Source organism: Mya arenaria, chromosome 3 (assembly GCF_026914265.1).
Source record: "Mya arenaria isolate MELC-2E11 chromosome 3, ASM2691426v1".
In the NCBI taxonomy this organism is placed as follows: domain Eukaryota; kingdom Metazoa; phylum Mollusca; class Bivalvia; order Myida; family Myidae; genus Mya; species Mya arenaria.
The window spans coordinates 34,281,366-34,300,137 of record NC_069124.1 but is presented as its reverse complement, the minus strand read 5'-3'; the positions used below and the strand labels follow the sequence as shown (position 1 = coordinate 34,300,137).

Below are 18,772 nucleotides of genomic sequence, written 5' to 3'. Positions count from 1 at the left end.
GTCTTCATTTGCAGTTGAATCGACATGTTCTACGGATTCCCTGTCTGCTGATCTGTTTGAGACGTAGACATCGAAATTGCTGCTTTGCCCTGCCTCATCTGGATAATAGTGTATGACTATACATTGTTGCAATCTAATATAAACATCACCGTGTTTTTTGTTATTACACAATTAACTCATATGTTATCTAACCATTTAACTTACATATTTCGATTATCGTCAAGTTTAACGTTTAGAATAAAAACCGGATAAAGGGGCTAGATTCATTGATATTGCGCAAAAAAACCGAAGAGGTAAGGTACACTTCTCTTGATAGCAGGTGATTTCAAATAACATTTGGAATAATTATATTAAAAAAAATAACAGCTTAAAAAAAGCGACGCCGTTTTTCCAGCGAAAATGTACATAAAAGATTCATATTCATTAAAAATAAAATACGTAAAACAAGAGTAAGAAAAATGGATGTCCGTAAAAGTTTTCACAAGACCAACTGGAGGGGCGAATTTTATTGCGGGAAACTCAAAATTGGTGTAAATATCAGGTCATGCAACTTGGACGCTAAAAATGACAGACGTCTGAATATTGACGTCAGTGGTAAATTTTGAAGACTCGTAGTTTAAAAACTGTTTTGAATTTTGAAAATGTAAAAACTGTCACTAATTAGAAATATGCTGTTTTATTTGTATACCATTTTTCGAACATTAACTCGAATTGATTTGAATCATGCTCGAGTCAGTTTCCTTGGGTAAAAACAACAACACCGTGACCATATTAGGGCTCGATTTCACATATTATTATTACGCCAACTTACCACCCGTTCGGCCATAAATTCTGTATCCTTGTATAAGGACTTTTCTTCTTAAATCAAGCTGCCACTGTGGTGGCTCATTTCCAGAAGTGGCACTGCAGGTACCGCATATTTCAGCATGGCTAGTGAAGAGCAATCCATCAATAGCCTTTTTAGCGTTGCATTCCTCATACTGGCTTGATTGATTAGCACGCGGGTTTACAGCGCCACTTGAGATGATATCCAAATCTGAAAGTGTTATATTTCTTTAACGGCAATAACTATCTTTATTTCATTAACAATTTTGTCGACATATATTTGGTTTAATAACCTTTGACAAGAAGTCATGTAACAGTTCGATGACATGAATTAACATTATAATGATTCTTAAGCTGACTTTTAAACATCCGCGAAAGTTGAAATTCCTTATGATTAAGCCTAGTACTTAATTACCTTGGCTGAAAATGTAGGTAGTATTCTAAAATAGATAGCGTTTCAATAAAATAATGAAAACTACAGGGACAAATCGTTTGGTTATATAGGTACGTTTTATGTATTTAGCGCTTTTCATTATCGAAGTAGTAAAATTCAATGCCTGTATTAAAGTAGTTTACTACTAATAAAATTTTGCAAAGGCTCGATTCAAACAATTATAAAAATACTCCTTAACAAATTCTGAATTGTATGATCACTTGTATTTATATCTTTTATATATAAAACATACATAAATCACAATGTAAATGGATGGATTTAAAACACACCATCATTTTTTAATATATTTACCTTCACCTAGTACTTTGTAAAGAACCAACTGGAAGGTATACAACCTACAAGGGTTATGGCGTCATTGTTTGTTGAAATACTGCTCGCCGATTGAATAAGCGGTTAATTAAGTTACAATTATTGGCTATTCTTTTTTACGAACGTGTGTTGTCGTATACCTTTCTTTAACAATAAATACACAGCTGTAGTCAAATACATATTTTAGTAGTGCTGGAGATTTCATCTTTCTAGGAAATTGTTCGCGTGTCTTCCTGCATTAACACAGCATAAACACACGAAACAAAGCGGGAACCCATCCTTATACACACGCACATGCAAGCACCCCCCAAACACACCTATACTGCAGTTGAATCCTCCATATCCGAATGAACAACCATTGGAGCAATTTCCATAGCGGGTATCACACTTGAAATCGGAACCATTGCAATGACACGGAGAAGAACAGTTGTATCCGAAATACCCGTTCACGCAAGCTAGGGAATGCGAAAATGATTTTAATGTTCCGTTTTAGTTTCCTGCATATTTTACTAAAGATAATTTGAATCTATATAAATCGATAGTATTGATAAATAATATACGCATGTATAAACATTATGAAAAAAAAACAAAAAAAAACGTACGCTCTTTGCACATTCTTCCAGAAAACCCTAAGTCACATCCGTTTGTACATTGACCGGTCCTTTTTTCACATGCTTTTTCGTTCCCACAGTGTCCACAAACGTGAGTACAATTTGCGCCATATGTTCCATCTTTACATGCTATGTAATAAAGAAAAACAAATCCGCTTATTTTTATGTAAATATACAGTTATGGTAAAAAACTATTGGATAATTTACAATAAAAACTATTGCGGATGGGATTTTAAAGGTATGCACAATTGGATGATTTATACTTACGGTAATTGCACTGTGGATCCATATTATAATCATACCCGGGTACACAACCTCTACCGCAAAAACCGGTGATATGATCGCATTGTCGGTCATTATAACAAAACGAACTACACGTGCCGGAGCAGTGATCGCCATACGTTCCTTTCGAACAAGCTTAAATGTACGAGGGTACTTCAAAAAGTAATGTTATTTGGTAAAAACAAACAAGCCACACACAATACACAGAATAGCCTTGTTTTAACACCATACTATATGCCGCATGTACACACAATATTATTTGTTAACCTATTAGCTAATGTCAATAGCATCATCTTGGTATATGTATCAGGCACCGACACATTTCCATTCATGAGACATTTTTAGTATAATTTGTCAACCCCGAACAAGAGCATTTTTGAGACTTCTAAATAGGAAAAGGACCTTAGTCTTAAAGTAGACACAACGTCCGAGTACAATGTTTTATGGTCTAGAATTGACATTACAACCTTATTTGAACGGACAGGGACAGTGTCATGTTCCAGGAAAATGTCATTCTAAATAACTTTGTTCCGAGATCCAAACTCTGTAACCATTATCTCAAACCATTCATCACTCATTTTCTTTATCTATCCATAGCAGCATTATAATTTAAAGTCAAATTCGATTTGGTCGGTCATTATGGAGGCGATCTTGAATATACTTTAAATATGACATTATATATAATCATTGACCAATTAATATGAACAATACTACTTCAAATTAAATACATTAGATGTATAGAAATTTCCAGGTTAATATGACAAAGGATTTGAACAAAATGTAAGAGTATAAATTTGAGGAAAATGAAAAAAAACAACATATGTACGTATGGGATATCATTTATAGGTTGAAAACGTAACTTTTGGAAGTACATTGTAAAAAGGATATAATGCATTATTGCTCTTTTTATTCGTTTCGTTTCTATTTGAATTTAAAATGTAAAATGCAACACATCAAATTTACTGAAATTTACCAAGTTGACATCTTTCTCCTGTGAATCCGACATCACATCCTTCTTCACAATGACCGTTTACTTTGTTACAGGCCTGGAATTTGCAGTTCCCACACTTTTGGCTACAGTCACCGTAAAATCCACTTTGGCATTCTGAAATAGCAGCTTATTTGAGGTCATATTTGTTCAAGTAAGGCATAATTCAAATATTACTATGAATCTTAAGAAATCGAATATATAGTACCATAACAAATCAACACTGAGATCTTGCCTAATATTGCAATGGCATAACAAAAAACATGTCATACAAGCAACAAGTGAAACGAACACATACATGTCAATAAATGGTATATTAAAACAAAATACATGTGTGTAATCATTCCTCAATATCCTGTTAAGTATGTGAAGTTGTATGAGATGTGGTTCTGAAACTGCTCGAAGTACTATATCTAATAAAATGTATCTTCATAACAAGCCCAGAACTTTTTGTTTCACAATTGAAATCACAACATTCTTTATGGTTGAGTCAAAACTGGCCTATACTGTTCTTACCGTCATAACAATCCTCGCTTGAAGAGAAATCATAACCAGGCTGGCAACCCTCCACGCATTTAGATCCAGTCACTGCATCGCAGTGGTTGTACAAACAATTTAAATTGCATGTTTGGCTGCAGTCCTGACCGTACGCCCCCTTCTCGCATTCTGTGAACACAGTGTAGTCCGAACACCAAACAATAAGCCGATAAGAGCGGGATATTATTTTAACATGTATTGGATTTCATTTGTAAACTAACGTTCTATTAGTTAAAATAAAAGTGATATGACAATGAGATTGGGTTACGCACATCCTACTTAGGAGAAAAGTTCCTACTTCGTTCAAACAACGAAAATCGAGAGGATAGTGAGTTCTCACAAGAACTTGAGAATTCTACTGAAAAATTGGAAAATAAGAAACAAAATAATTCTACATTCATTCCTCATTCAGGTCGAGATACTACCTTGGATTTTTATATTGATGCAATTACAAATGAACTTTTGCTGCAAACCAAAAAATATAAATATCAGTCAAATATATCACCTGAAGAAATTTCGGCATTAAATGATCTCCGAAAAGATAAAAATATCATAGTAAAAAAGCAGACAAGAGTGCCACTATTGTCATTATGAATCGGACATATTATATAAATGAAGTAGACAGACAACTTGAAAATGATATACATTATTGTAAACTTTCAAACAACCCACAAGAACAGTTCTCCAAGGAAATTATACATGAAGTGTCAAAAATCAATAACATCACTGAAAAAATTAAAAGCAAATTACTCCCGTGTACTAACAATAGAGTGCCTGCTTTCTACATCCTGCCGAAGATTCACAAAGATGTCAACAATGCTTTACCGCTGGGATACCCGGGCCGACCTATAGTATCGGGATGCCAATCATTAACAGAAAATATATCTTCATATGTTGACAGCGTCTTAAAATCTCACATGGAAAATTTGCCATCTTTTGTAAAGGACACTACAGACTTCATCAAGAAATTACGATCTTTATCCGATTTAGAAAAAGATGCATTTTTAGTGACACTTGACGTCAGCTCTCTTTATACTAACATTCCACATGATGATGGTATAGCAGCATGCAGATCCTTCCTTGAACAAGACAACTCTAACTCTCTTGGATATATTGAGGACATCTCAAACTTAATCAAACTTGTATTAACAAAGAACAATTTTCAATTTTCTTTATGGGAAAGTTTGAACAAGATTTTCTTAAAAACTGTTCCAAAAAACCGTTACTATGGTTGCGTTTTCTTGATGACATTTTCTTCATATGGGAACATTCTGAAGATGAATTAACGGCTTTTCTTCACGATATCAACAAAGTCCACCAAAATATTAAATTTACAAATAATGTCTCTAAAACATGTGTTTCATTCTTAGATGTCCATATCGAAAAAGACTTAAAGGGTGGTTTGGAAACAAGCGTTTTTGAAAAATCAACGAATTGCCACCAATACATAGAATACTCTTCGTGTCATCCAAAAAAGTGCAAGGTCGGCATCCCCTACAGCCAGGCTAAACGCTTTAGAAGAATAACATCAAGTGATGACCGTTTCCAGGAGGAATGTGATAAACTAAAAACCTATTTTGAAGAACGAAACTATCCAATTTCTGTTATAGATGAAGCTGTTTCGAAAACATTTTCCATCAGTGCAGAGGACGCCTTGCAGCCAAATGTTAAATCATCGGAAAAAGACATTATTCCTTTTGTGTGTACTTTTAATCCATCATTACCAAACATTGGTAAAATTATAAACCAATATTGAGAACTACTCAGATATTCAAAAAGTAAAACTGTCCAAGATCTCATTAACTACAAACCAATTGTTGCATATAAGCGGCCTAAAAATATTCAAGATATACTTGTGAATTCTAAACTTACAAATGTTGTCACTAACGGGTTCGTTACTAAATGTAATAGATCCAGATGTTCACATTGTTGTACTATTTTTGAAAATGACAAATTTTCAAGTACATATTTTTGCAAAGAATTTAAGATAAATCACGAATTGTCCTGTTCTTCTACAGGTGTTATATATGTTATCAATTGCAAAAAATGTAAAAAGCAATATGTTGGTCAGACACAACAAAAATGTAGTCAGAGAATGAACAGTCATAAGTTTGATATAAAGCATTTTCCAGATTCATATACAAATGTGTCTAAACATTTTAATGCTTCTGACCACAGTATCAATGATTTTTCTTTTATGCCAATTGATAAAATTGAGAACAATTGGAAACGATTATTAAAGGAGAGTAAATGGATGCACATTCTTGGCACAGTCATTCCTAATGGTATGAAATCAAAAATATTATTTTAATTCTTCTTGCAGAATTAAAACAAATCACAAAATTAATCTGGTTTATAACTGTTTTTAACCTATTTAATGTTGCATAGTTTATACTGGTTTATTGATGTTTGTTTATGCATTTATATTGCATTTTACCAGTATAATTGTATCTCTATAGATCCTATAAGACATTATTTTGCGCAAAAATGTATTCTATATTTTGACGTTATCAACGTTGACGTCATTTAATGTTGACGTCATTTCCTGTTCATTATATACATACAACCTGATGAAGGCCGAATGGCCGAAACGTTGTTTCATAAATAAATAATTTGTGTTGAAGACTTCTTTAATTATCACCATACTTCGTTAAAAGAATTTCAGATCTGTGAAAAATGTCAGTTTCCTTGAGTTTCCTTAAATTGTATCCATTGTAATTCATATACGTACGGATCATATAATCAACGTTAAGTTATGTTGCATATTTTAAAGTGGATTCTATCAAGCATAAAAAAACACCAATCTGCTATGACCTGTTTCACATGTCGGCGGAATCCATCCTGGTTCACATTGTTGACATTGTCCATATACACTGTCACAGCAGGTAGGAGTAGTACAGTGACAGTACCGTTTACATTTGACACCAAATTGTTGACAAGGGCATTCTGCAAAACATGTTGAATAATAAGCTACATTGGAATATGAACGCGATCCAACTGTGTTTCATTGAATTAAGAAAATGAACAACATATAGTAATTTAATTGGACCTTAACAGTTATAAGCATAATTGCAAGGAGCTTATAATAAACAGGTTGTGAAGTGCTCATTTACACGTGTGCACGTCATCCAAATATGTCTACTTTTCAATGGTCTAAATCTCAAATTACTTTATGACTTTGTACCTTGAGTAATACATATCAATTAATGTGTATAAAGGTGACCAACAAACCGACTTGTTTCTCTCCTCAGTGCGAAAATTCCACACAATAACTGACAATACAGAACGTTTATTTTTGCACAAGTTAATGCTAAGGTAGTTTTCTACCTTTAATATGTCCTTAAATAGTTTTAGCCTCGGTTCTTTGTGTTCTTAGGTAATAAATGCTGCAAATCTGTCTGCCATTTTCGACCGGAAAAGTCACCAAGATTATCATCAACGTTAGATAGATAAATGACACATTAAAATTCAAAGTATCCTTTAAAACCTACAGCGCCCATCTCTAGAATGACATCATATGACCACTTGTTTACAGTAGTATGTGTAACAGATTAAATAATAAACGCTTTCTTAGTAATTCGCCGTTTCGCAAGCACGTGTCTCCGACTATGGCAAGAACTGAATGAACCTATGGACTACCAGGGAAATACCGCACCACCCTGTGTACTTTGTCAATATGTTGGTTCTTTTAAAAGACAGAGACAGAGACAGAAGAGCAGTAGCTTACGGCTGATGTCACACAAAAAACACGTATAGTCATACTTTTCATGAAATTTTAAATCAAGATATCCACGCTTTCTAGAACATGATTTCCAATCTTCCGCAAGTGCATGGATTTTGAATGGCTGGCGTTAATGAGCACGATTCACCGCTTACACGAACCATGCTCCTGATTTGATATAGCTTGAAGATCCTCTTTAAAAAAACAACGCCATTATGACAATATTATCAGCGATGAGAAACATGTAGAGATTCCAGTCACCTATCTAGATCCAAATGTCAAGAACATTGACTTCGCTGATAATTCCGGAGCAAATTGCAACCTTGATTCACCTAAGTAAATAAGCTTAACCACTCTGTCAATTTGTTACTAATATAGACCGTTGAATCACTGTAAACATATTCAAAACAGAGTTTCAAATCGATGAATGTTTTGTAGACGTTTGTTTTATTTTCAAATTATGCTATTGAATATAAACGATTGATCCTCATCAGACCTCTCGGCTCGAAACACATTTTGCTCGTCGGCTAATTTCATGTAAAAATATCCAGCAAATATTGCAGCTTATTCTGCAATGAGATGTACAGTTTACGAAAGACAGATGAGACACTTATCCCTCTGTTCTTCATAGGCACTTTCATGTCCGAGTTATGGTTTTTAAGATTGGGCAGATTATCATTCGGAATCCTTTTTTGCAAAATTAAAATTATTACGCGATCTATTTGCAGCGTGGTTAAATGTAAAGATTTCTATCATTTTAAACCGTCCATAAACATTCGAGGTTGTTTTCGCTGAAAAAGGCCGAGAACTTCTAAATGGGCAGTAATTGCAGTGAATATATCATGTTCTGATTTGTGATAACGTCATACAATAACACAATGATACAGCTATACCGTTTGACCTTCGTTTGATCATTCATGTGTAACTTATAGTCTACTCTGTTTAAAAGCAAATTCATTTCCATTTTTTTCCCACTCTTCAACATCCATTTGAACCATGTTTTAAACATATTTTATTTACAAAAGCATGCTTTTACTGTCCAAACTCTATGATGCTCTGTTCGACCTTTTGTTCCGAGGGATATCATTTTAAAGTTGCAATTTCTTAAACTTAAAGCAATATCACCATGCAACTTTTGGGATATGTCGAACTAAAACAGGACTGATAAACTTGATATTAATCAATTTCGGTTTTTTCTATTTCAGGAAAATGATAAGTGACCAATTATAAAAGTTATTTTTGAAGTGTATATGCAAGGTATCACTAGGAACGCGTTTTATACGAAAGGTGGTTAAAAGGAATTTTGCAAACGAATTTCATTGCCACCTTTCACTTCTACTTGTAATGGGAAGCTGCATGTATATTTATTGTGCATGCAAAGTTATTTCTGCATGAAAATGTATATTGAAATAGAGTGAGTTTCTTAATAAGATATGCAGGTTTCTAAGTAAGAGTTATGAAAAGGGCATATTGTTTCACAAATGAAATGATAGTTTACCGTCACAAAAGTTGAAACGTTTTGTTTATCAATGTCTATTCTTTTCTCTTTTACTTCAAGATGCTGCTTTTGATGGATATTCGTATACCCGAAAACGACATAAACTCAAGTGAAACGTACCATTTGATGTTTAAACATGGTTGTACCTGTTTTAAATACCTCAACCTCACATAACGTCATCACATCAATGATATCCGATTTCTGAATGTTGATGTATCGCGCCGGTCGGGGAGGATCGAGGTATATATCCAGGCCAATTTTGGACTTATCTGGGTCGTTCAGCTGCTTTGTACTGGGTAAGTATCCCAATTGTGAATACCCAATGTAGGCAACAAGGTTTCGACTTTGCTGATGATCTGAAGTGTTTCAAAAGTACACGTGAACTACTACACATATTACGTGCATTACATTTGGGAATATGTTGATAAAGATACAATAAGTGAAACATCAAAAAGCACTGATTAGAACTACGTTTATCTTTGTTCACACCAAAGATGCTTTATTCCTGGTTTAAACATTATTGATTTGAGGATAGCATTTTTAAATTCCAGATAAACACAGTTTGAGCACAATTAAAGGATTAACTGTTTACTTATACATGAAAAGTATACAAGTGATCTAATACCACATAATACAAAAAACAAAAAACAATTACAGAAGTTTTAAAGCTTATGCTATATATCGCTTATGACACTCTGTCAAGCTGCTTGTACAAATTCTCGCGAATGTAGTGCTGAATTTGGTTGAACATCACTTTATTTGTCTGGTACGTGGCTTCCTTTGATCCAAACAGTATTACTTGAAAAGACAAATGCCTTATAGCAGATAACGTGTTGAGTAGCTGAAATATATGGACATGCTTTGAGGTCGACTGAAGAACAGATTTTTCTTATTCTTGTTAGGGTTCTTCCTACAAGAAGGAAAATATGGAGAACACATTTCTTGCGGTAGTACATGCAATTTGGATATTGTAGATGGCAAGTAGGAGCCCAATAACAATCAGTTGACATGAAATGTTACGCTGGAAAAACGAATTTCGTAGACTGTATGAGGTCGGAGGGATTAAGTGAATTTAAATAAGGTAAAATAAGAGAATAATACATCTTATAGAATAAGGTAAAATCATGTTTCCGCATTCTTTCCTTTCAAGTCTTATTTCAATAAGCCAATTTGATACGAAAGCTTGTCGTGTATTTGCAGCCAGACCTTCTGTTTGACGCAATGACGGATTGAATAATTTTATAACGGTATTTAAAAAGTGTAGCAATATGTTTGTAAGTTGTTACTTCCGCTTTTTGAAAGTTATCCATAAAGTTAAAGCTGCGCTCTCACAGACTGAACGTTTAAACAACTTTATTTATTTTTTGTCTTGGAACGAGCCATTATTTTGCAAAAATGCATGGAAACCAGTTAAAAAAGGCTGCTGACAAAAAAGAGATCGCAGATTTTTATATGTAAGTTAAAAAATTATTGTTTTATGCATTTTCTCAAAACCGTACATTAATTTTCGAACGGAAATATGAAAATCTGCGATCTGATCTTTGGTCAGCAATCTTATATCATTGGTTTGCAGATATTTAAGCAAAATTTTGCTCTTTCCAAGACAAAAAAATAAAAAAAGTTGTAAAAATGGAACATCTTTGAGAGTGCAGCTTTAAGGGAATGCAACATTTTTCTTTCGAATGTTGAGAAAATGAGAAGTGATTGTGTTTTACTAGATTGAATTATACAAGACATCTTTCTGTCATCATTTGTTACGCAGCAGATTAAGTGTCGTCAAAAACGACGTATTTGGAAGTGTGGTATAAAATCACGTTTAGGTGATTGTTTTTCACAAACGATGTCAGTAATGTAGATTAGGACAGAAAAGCCAAGTCTAAATGTATAAGAATTGAACAATGAGGAACACCAGCAAATATTGTAATTCATTGACTTCATTTAAAGCAAGTTATAACGAGTGGTAGATAATTACAAGCGGGACTGACGATGGAGCAATTGGGAACGAATCTTGAATGCGCGGAAATTACCGACATCTAAGGATCGGACTTCATATAAATAGCGCAGACATGAGCCAGTTCAAGCTACTTTCTCCTTGAATGGTTTGTTTCTGAGCATTTTCAGATGGACCTAAAATGAATACGATGTTGTATGTAGTAGACCTATCGTATGAGCAGATAACGAGTCAAGATACGCCATAACGTAGGATGATATGTCCCTACCTGTGCGACCGGTCACTGCTATGTGCTCGATGTAATGTTGTGCGGACAAATCTATTTCCCAGAAAGCATATCCATTGATATTGCGAGTAACGCTACAGGTACAATTTGAGGTACTCTCGTAGAATATCTTAATGCCATCTTGCGCCTTGTCCGCAGTGCATTCATGGTAAGTCGATGATTGCCGTGCCTTGCCAGTTACTAATTCACCAAACTCTGTAAAAATAGGATGAATAGTGTGTATTTCAGTGTCATACATGCGATATAATAGAAGCATTAAACTGGTATAATTAAATCAATTTGTTTAGTGTGATTTGTGTTTTAATTGTTATGATGCTTATTATCTGATGCCGCGATATAATAAAGAAATAAAAATATTTAATGTATTAAGTATAAGTCTTACAAAAATTCTTAGAAAATGGCGTGTATGCTTATTTAAAGGGACACGCTCATGTTTTAGACTATAAATGAATCTTCCCGGTAATGCATCGGTAAACACTAATTTTATAGTTATATTACTCCTTGGTACCGAAATTGCAGAAAATATACAATTAAAGTATAAACAAACATATTCTGGTTGTAGTGAGGAGCGAACCCACATCGGTTACAGTCAAGAATGAAAGAGAAAACTGACGCAATCACCACTCGGACACAAGGATATAAACAATATTTAACGGATATTTCAACCTTTATCTAATACATTCGTATCATCACGTAATATTGTCAATTACCCAATCGCACTACAACCTTTTGCTGAATCGTGTTACTAACGTTTTCAAAATTGTGGACTAAAAAGAGTTCAAAAGCAATATTTTAGCAGATGTCACTATTTTAAAGGGTTCCAGCTGTCAGTATCTTAGTTATAATTCTCCAAAAGATTTGCCACACTTTAATTCGTCATACATTATTTTCGTAAACACATGAAATAGTCCCTTTAACACCAAGGGCTGATTTCTCAAAAAAGGTAAAGCTGTTATAGATTATTATGTGTTTAATAATGAGATTAAGCAAACTCACTGTCTATGGTTTGACATTAAGGGCGCACAATATAGGTTGATGTTTTGTAATGAATTTTCGTGTTTAACTCATTTGACTTTAATGATTAAAACAAACAAATGTATATGATTTAGGTAAAGATAGACAAAATATTAGCGATGTTTTGGCGCTGTTTTACTGGGGAATTTGTGATCACGTACCTATTCATTAAAAAACACATTTATAAAGGCTAATGTTTTTATCTGGACCTAAATGGTACGTTTTGTTTTTGTTTTATCATTTAAGTAAAACGAGTTAAACATAATAATGCATTAAAATTAAAATAAGATTGTTTTGCATCAGCCTCTATTGTGCGTCTTTAACTGGTTAAAAAGTTTGTTCTAAAGTTGTCAAAGCCTTTTACATAAACTAACATCAAGATAAATTAAAAAAAGTATATTTCGTCATATCAAATTAATTCTATTTTAATTATCTTAAGTCAGACATAAACACGACTAAAAATTAACCGAAATGGTTATGTTTCTTGAGTTATAGCTCATTGATATACACAAATTTAACTGTATTTCTGGTGAAATTCCTTTAATTATGTAAGACATTTCTTTGACATGTACAAGTATCTGTATAGCCGCCATTCCATCATAACAAAAGTCAAAGCGTATAAAAGGACACAGTGCTTCTTAGCAATTGTTCAATAGTATACTATTAAAAAAGCACGAAATCATACTATATTTCTACCTGATAATATAAAGCTAACTCTTTTGAAATACTATCTCTTAGGAAAAACTGCGTAAAAAAGTGTTGTTTTTTATAAAAAAAAGGCAGTCATAACATTTGACAAATGCTCCCAATCGGTCAAGCATATATGTTGAATAAAAGGTTCGATTAAAAATAAACTGTAACAATGGTATTCATATTGTACAACAATACTGTCCACGTGTGACCTTGATATATAATGCTAGTTTGGTTGAATTCTGATAAATATGTTAAACGCAAATATAGCTGAGAATATAAATTAGTATGATATCCATGTTTTGTAAAATTGACCTAGTGTGACGCCGACCTTTGAGATAAGAGTACGAATTGTATGGGCGACACATCCTACCATGGTAGTCTATAACCCGTGAAAATTGACTACTGATTGCCAATGAACAGCTTACTAGTAATTGCTGCGACAAAGCGTTTAGCAAACAAATACATATTGTGCATCAGTGACCTCCAAGTGTTGCATTGGTCGTTGGGATGCGTGCATGGATTTATTGCGCGACGATTTTTTACACGGTGCTATACATCTTGTTCCGTTTGATTGAATTCCCTTTATAATAGTTAAAAGTAAATGGTTGTTAAACATTGTCAACAATGTTTAAAGATTCAAAACTTCAATATTTCAATACCAGTTTCCGATGAACCTCGAAGCACACTCATGGCAATCAATGCAAAGAACACAGAGTACATCGCCAGTCTTAGGGTGTTAAAATGAATGAAATCAGCAGTCTACCAGGAACTGAAAAGCATGGATAAGAAGATTTAATCGAATGGTACGATATATGTTTGGTTTCTATTACAACAGCACTAATAATAATGAAACACATTTGTATTAAGGTCGGGAAACAATCGCATCACAGTTGACTACAATAAATGTGAAATAGCCAGCTTTAACGTACAAGGAGTACACATGACTAAGGCATACCACTATCCAAACTATAGATGATAATTGTTTGATGAAAGATCGCAAAGCTTTTCAATGAGCGGCTTTTTCATGACAGAAATATTTACTTCTAGATTAAACGAGATGAAATGTATTGCAATCCTATGATTCAAAAGAAAGTAACTTATATTTAATTGTAAAAAAATCGGGATGAATTTAAACCAAATTAAGGTGATGACGTCATTGTCTTCTTCCTACAACTGTGCGAGTTGACGTTCGTTTCTACAGGGAATCCGGCAACCATTTAGGTTACTGTTAACACACATTTCAATTTACTCACAATTTCAAACGGAGAGTTTTGCAGTATTTAATCATCGTTTATTTCAGTGAACACTTAAAATTATTGAGGAAGGTTATTTGTTTTACTTTTCCTGTCTTATTTCAAGTACCTTTTCTTCATATCTGTACACTTCAAGGTTTATGAAATATTATATTATAGTTTAGTTTAGAAAACTAAAAGCTAGGTGTTTACCCTTCGTTTGTTCTACGTCTTACTCTGCTATCACTTCAGAACATTTACATGTTTGACTATTTAATTGATTAGCCGTTATAAATAATCTGCACAGATGCAAGGCTTTTGACTCTTAATCAAATGTATCGTAATGCAACATCCGTTGCAAGATGTGTAGCTGTGATAAGAAGTTGAGCAAATTTTACAAAATAATATTTATCTGATTTTTAATCCAAAAGCATTATTGTTTTACCAGAAATGTTTTCATACAAAATACATGTGTCAAAATAGTAAGTACTACCCAATCAACAATGTGTTAATGCTTTGTGGTGGTTGCAGCTGCTTCATGAAAGACATTTGAAATTTTGTAACCAGGAAATTAATTTTATCCACCATTTTCATTATGTTATTGAATATATTCCTTATTATAAAAGATACCATTAAGAACCCCCAATACATTGTTGATAAGGTAATTTGGGGCACGTTGACAAAATCATAATTATACTGTCGACAGACTAAACTTTTGGCGTTTTAACTTTTTGCCGTTCGCACCCATTTGGCGAACCACAGCAAGTCATATCTTTGAGTGGATTTTTGTTTGTTTTATTTCAATTGATTGAACTATACTGAGCATTTATTTCATATTTGAACAAGATATTATGTAGACAAATATTCTGACCAGGTTTCATAAAGATTAGACGAAAATTGTTGAATTTATGACGTGGAAAGATTTTCCTAAGACTTGACCTAGTGAACCGATATAAAAAATAAGCAAGATATTATGCAGACAAATATTCTGACCAAGTTTCATCAAGATATGAAAAAAACATGTTGAATTTAGGATGTGGAAATATTTTTCCTAAGATTTGACCTAGTGACCTAGATTTTGACCCGGGTTGACCAATATTGAAAATATGCAAGATATAATGCAGACAAACATTCTGACCATGTTTCATCAAGATTTGATAAAAATTGTTGAATTTATTACCGTGAAATATTTCTAATTAAGCTTTGACCTAGTGACCTAGTTATTGACCCGAGTTGACCCATATTCAGATATATTCAAGATACGTGTCGACAAATAGTCTGACCATGTTTGATAAATGATAACCATTGGATAAAAATTAAACACAACAGTTACGGAGTAGTAATTTGTCTTTAGTTTTGTTATTTTACACACTCCATGCCACCGGGTGGGGGTGATTTACTGTTTAAAAAATGAACGTTTTTCGACATGAATCAAAATGTTTTGTAAATTTGCATTTATGCTGATGTTGAGGTTTAAACTAAACATGTTTCATGCCAAGTTTGAAGTTACTACAACCAAAACTCGCAAATATATTGTTAAAAAGTAAAAACAGATCGGATTTACAAACTCAACCAGTACAGTGTACAAAATGTTAGTTAAAACTGCACTCCATGATTTCGCCAGTCACCATTCACAGGCAAAATGATTATCGATAATCGGTCCGGGCCGCAAAACGGATAATCGTCCAGTCATGCAAATTATCGCGGAAACCCGGTACAAATGTATAACTAAATATAGTAACACATATGTATTATTGACAAGTTAATCGGGCCATCTTTTTTCCTATTCATCCCGATAAATGGGTCAAGTAAACGTTGGCACACACGTGATGACATCAGCATCAACTTTTATGTTGTGACAATAGAACTTTAAAGGCCAAAACTAACTTCACCTAAGACTTAATATATGGGCAGCAAGACGATGCAAAATGAAAGAGTGAAAGGCATTTTTAAAGGGGTTAACAACAGTTTTACACTTGATAGATGCACAAAAAGTACCAACTTAAATACATTATTTTGTTAAGATAAGAAGTATAAGCAATAATAGCTGTTTTATATTTTAATCTGTACAAAAGCATATGTTTTTTTTATTCGTTAAAGACAAGTAAGTTTAACAAAATAATACATTAAAATAACACGTTTCTTATGCGCATCATTCAAGAGATTTTTCATTTAAAATGCAATTTCACAATCACTTTTCTAATAAATCACTTAATACAGATTTCCGTTTATTTTGACGGAGTTTTAAATGAGGCGACCGAATTTACAGCAATGATGTTTTATTTCCTATTCAATTATGCGGAAAGGCCATTATTTCAAACAGAATTCAGATAAATTGCAACTATATATACATATAATTTACGGGGAGATTGTCATTCCCATTTTAATAAACTAATACATACAAGCCAGAGTTGACGCTACTTTGCATGTTGACGGTAAATAATTTATCAAAATACATTTTAGAAAGGATGTCTTTTCGAAACAGCCAATTGCTTCCAACCTATCAAATAGAAGTCTAGAATTAGTTCTTATATCCTAGAAAATACATATGTTTGAAAGTAAACTCTATTATTCTGTTTATTTTGGCAGTCATCTTGGACGCCATACTGAACTTGATATGGTCCAAAATATATTCTTATTACAATTAAGTATACTTGTCCAATGTTTACAAAATAACCCTGACCAGATATCAAGCTAAAGCACATCTTTGAAAGAAATTACCCATTTCGGTACTTCTTGCTGCCCATTTCGATGAGATTTTTTTCAAAATGCTCTTTGAATGCCTCTAAAAATTGTGTTTATATTAGAAAACATATTTTAGATAATTTTTAAAAGTCATCAAATCCAATGGAGATTTCATGAGAAAGCTATCAATTTCGTATATTTGGCAGGCATCTTTGGTCGCTATTTTGAAAATTTATCACATATAACATTTTTTTATATATACAATTACACATATTCAGTTTAAAATAAAGAATGTTATGACAAACGACTTAATGTCAAAATGATGCACATTTGTTCGCCAATCGTATATAGAAACCAAGTGGCGTCCATCTTTGACGCCATCTTTAACTATAAAAAGTGGTGTCAGGCTATCAATCGCATTCTTGTATTAGGTTCTACCTTGGTTACCAAAATATGCGAGAAAGGTTTTTCAAAACACCGCCATACATGGTTTCAGTTTCAGCTGCCAGACAAATATAAATTGAAATAACAAGAAGGCTGTGAAGCGAACGCCAACGCTAGTTGGTTTGTTTCTGTCAAACAAGACGAATAACTCGATAATGAAAGCGCTAAGTGTCTTAGTATACAGGTGCGTATTGTCTCTGGCAACATATGTACCAAACTTCATTTCAATACCTTCAACTGTTTTAACTCTGAGCAATGAACCAGCAAAAATCATGTTTCAAAATTGAATTGCAATTACTTCCAAAATAATTGTACTAGTACATGTTTTTGATAGCTTACCTTGATAACTTTGATCATGACACTCACAAATACAAAAGTCCTATAAACTCATCAATATTCTTTGTTAAAATATACTGAAATATTCTAAACATTACTGAAGATTTTCTTTTTGAACATCCTTCACTGGACTCCTCACTGGATCTAATATAATTAAACTAGGAAATAGACACTTGATTTAGGATAAATATATTAATTATTGTTAAATGAGCAGTTAAATTTCCTTAATTAAACATATAATATGCAAAATTACAATGGAAACTATATGAACAACTAAACTCATGAATATGAAAACAAAGTTCACTTAAATATATAATACACTTCTCTTTATGCTATGATATTAACACTTAAATATGCTTAAACATCATTTTGAATTCCTCTTTATATGTAAAATATGTTCATGGCAATGCTGTTTATCTCATGAATGTGACATGAGTTTACTGAATAAACTTGAAACTTAAACATTTAACAAATTCCCCTTTAAGAGGCCAAGGTTAAAAGCCTTGTTGAAGCCTTGTTCAAATTAAGTCATTGTACTTACGTTTATAAACAAACACCAGACAGTGACTGGTAGATACATATTTGTAACAAACATTGTGAAAACAAGCTAGAAATGAATTTTGAGCTCTAATATGAATTTTTGATGATGTTGTTTCACTAAAACAAGCATTTTGTTCACATTTAACTTGAAAGTTATTGTTTCGTAGTCTGATCTTATACAACGCAACCGGTACGTACCTTTAAAGGGGCTAGATGGTTTAAAAATCGGCAAATACGGTATTCCCTCAAAACAAGCCTAGAATTGTCAATGCGACCTAGTAAGAGGCCGATAATTCAACACTTTATACATGGTTAAAATAATGAACGCAACAATCATGTTGTTGTCTCATCTGTGTTTCCCCGTTA

The 18,772-nt window shown here is 33.2% G+C and overlaps 1 protein-coding gene across 1 annotated transcript; it reads right to left on the bottom strand.

Annotated features, from left to right (window-relative positions):
• Nucleotides 1-974: 974 nt before the first annotated feature.
• Nucleotides 975-18,269, bottom strand: LOC128227156 (multiple epidermal growth factor-like domains protein 11). The gene is made up of 13 exons (XM_052937410.1): nucleotides 18,186-18,269; nucleotides 17,870-18,010; nucleotides 13,829-13,938; nucleotides 11,445-11,657; nucleotides 9,372-9,581; nucleotides 6,821-6,952; nucleotides 3,986-4,135; nucleotides 3,455-3,586; nucleotides 2,467-2,616; nucleotides 2,191-2,328; nucleotides 1,906-2,043; nucleotides 1,571-1,614; nucleotides 975-1,036 (listed from the first exon to the last, which is right to left on the bottom strand). Exons 3-12 carry the CDS (start codon nucleotides 13,887-13,889, stop codon nucleotides 1,577-1,579), a joined length of 1,362 nt encoding a protein of 453 aa, XP_052793370.1. The 5' UTR covers nucleotides 13,890-13,938; nucleotides 17,870-18,010; nucleotides 18,186-18,269; the 3' UTR covers nucleotides 975-1,036; nucleotides 1,571-1,576.
• Nucleotides 18,270-18,772: the final 503 nt, after the last annotated feature.

Coding starts and splice junctions, on each gene's coding strand:
- LOC128227156 (XM_052937410.1), bottom strand. CDS start 13,889: ATGTACTCTGTGTTCTTTGCATTGATTGCCATGAGTGTGCTTCGAGGT. Junction 6,953..9,371: donor GGTTGAGGTATTTAAAACAG/GTACAACCATGT, acceptor CATGTTTTGCAG/AATGCCCTTGTCAACAATTT. Junction 2,617..3,454: donor AGGAGAAAGATGTCAACTTG/GTAAATTTCAGT, acceptor CGTACATTTAAG/CTTGTTCGAAAGGAACGTAT.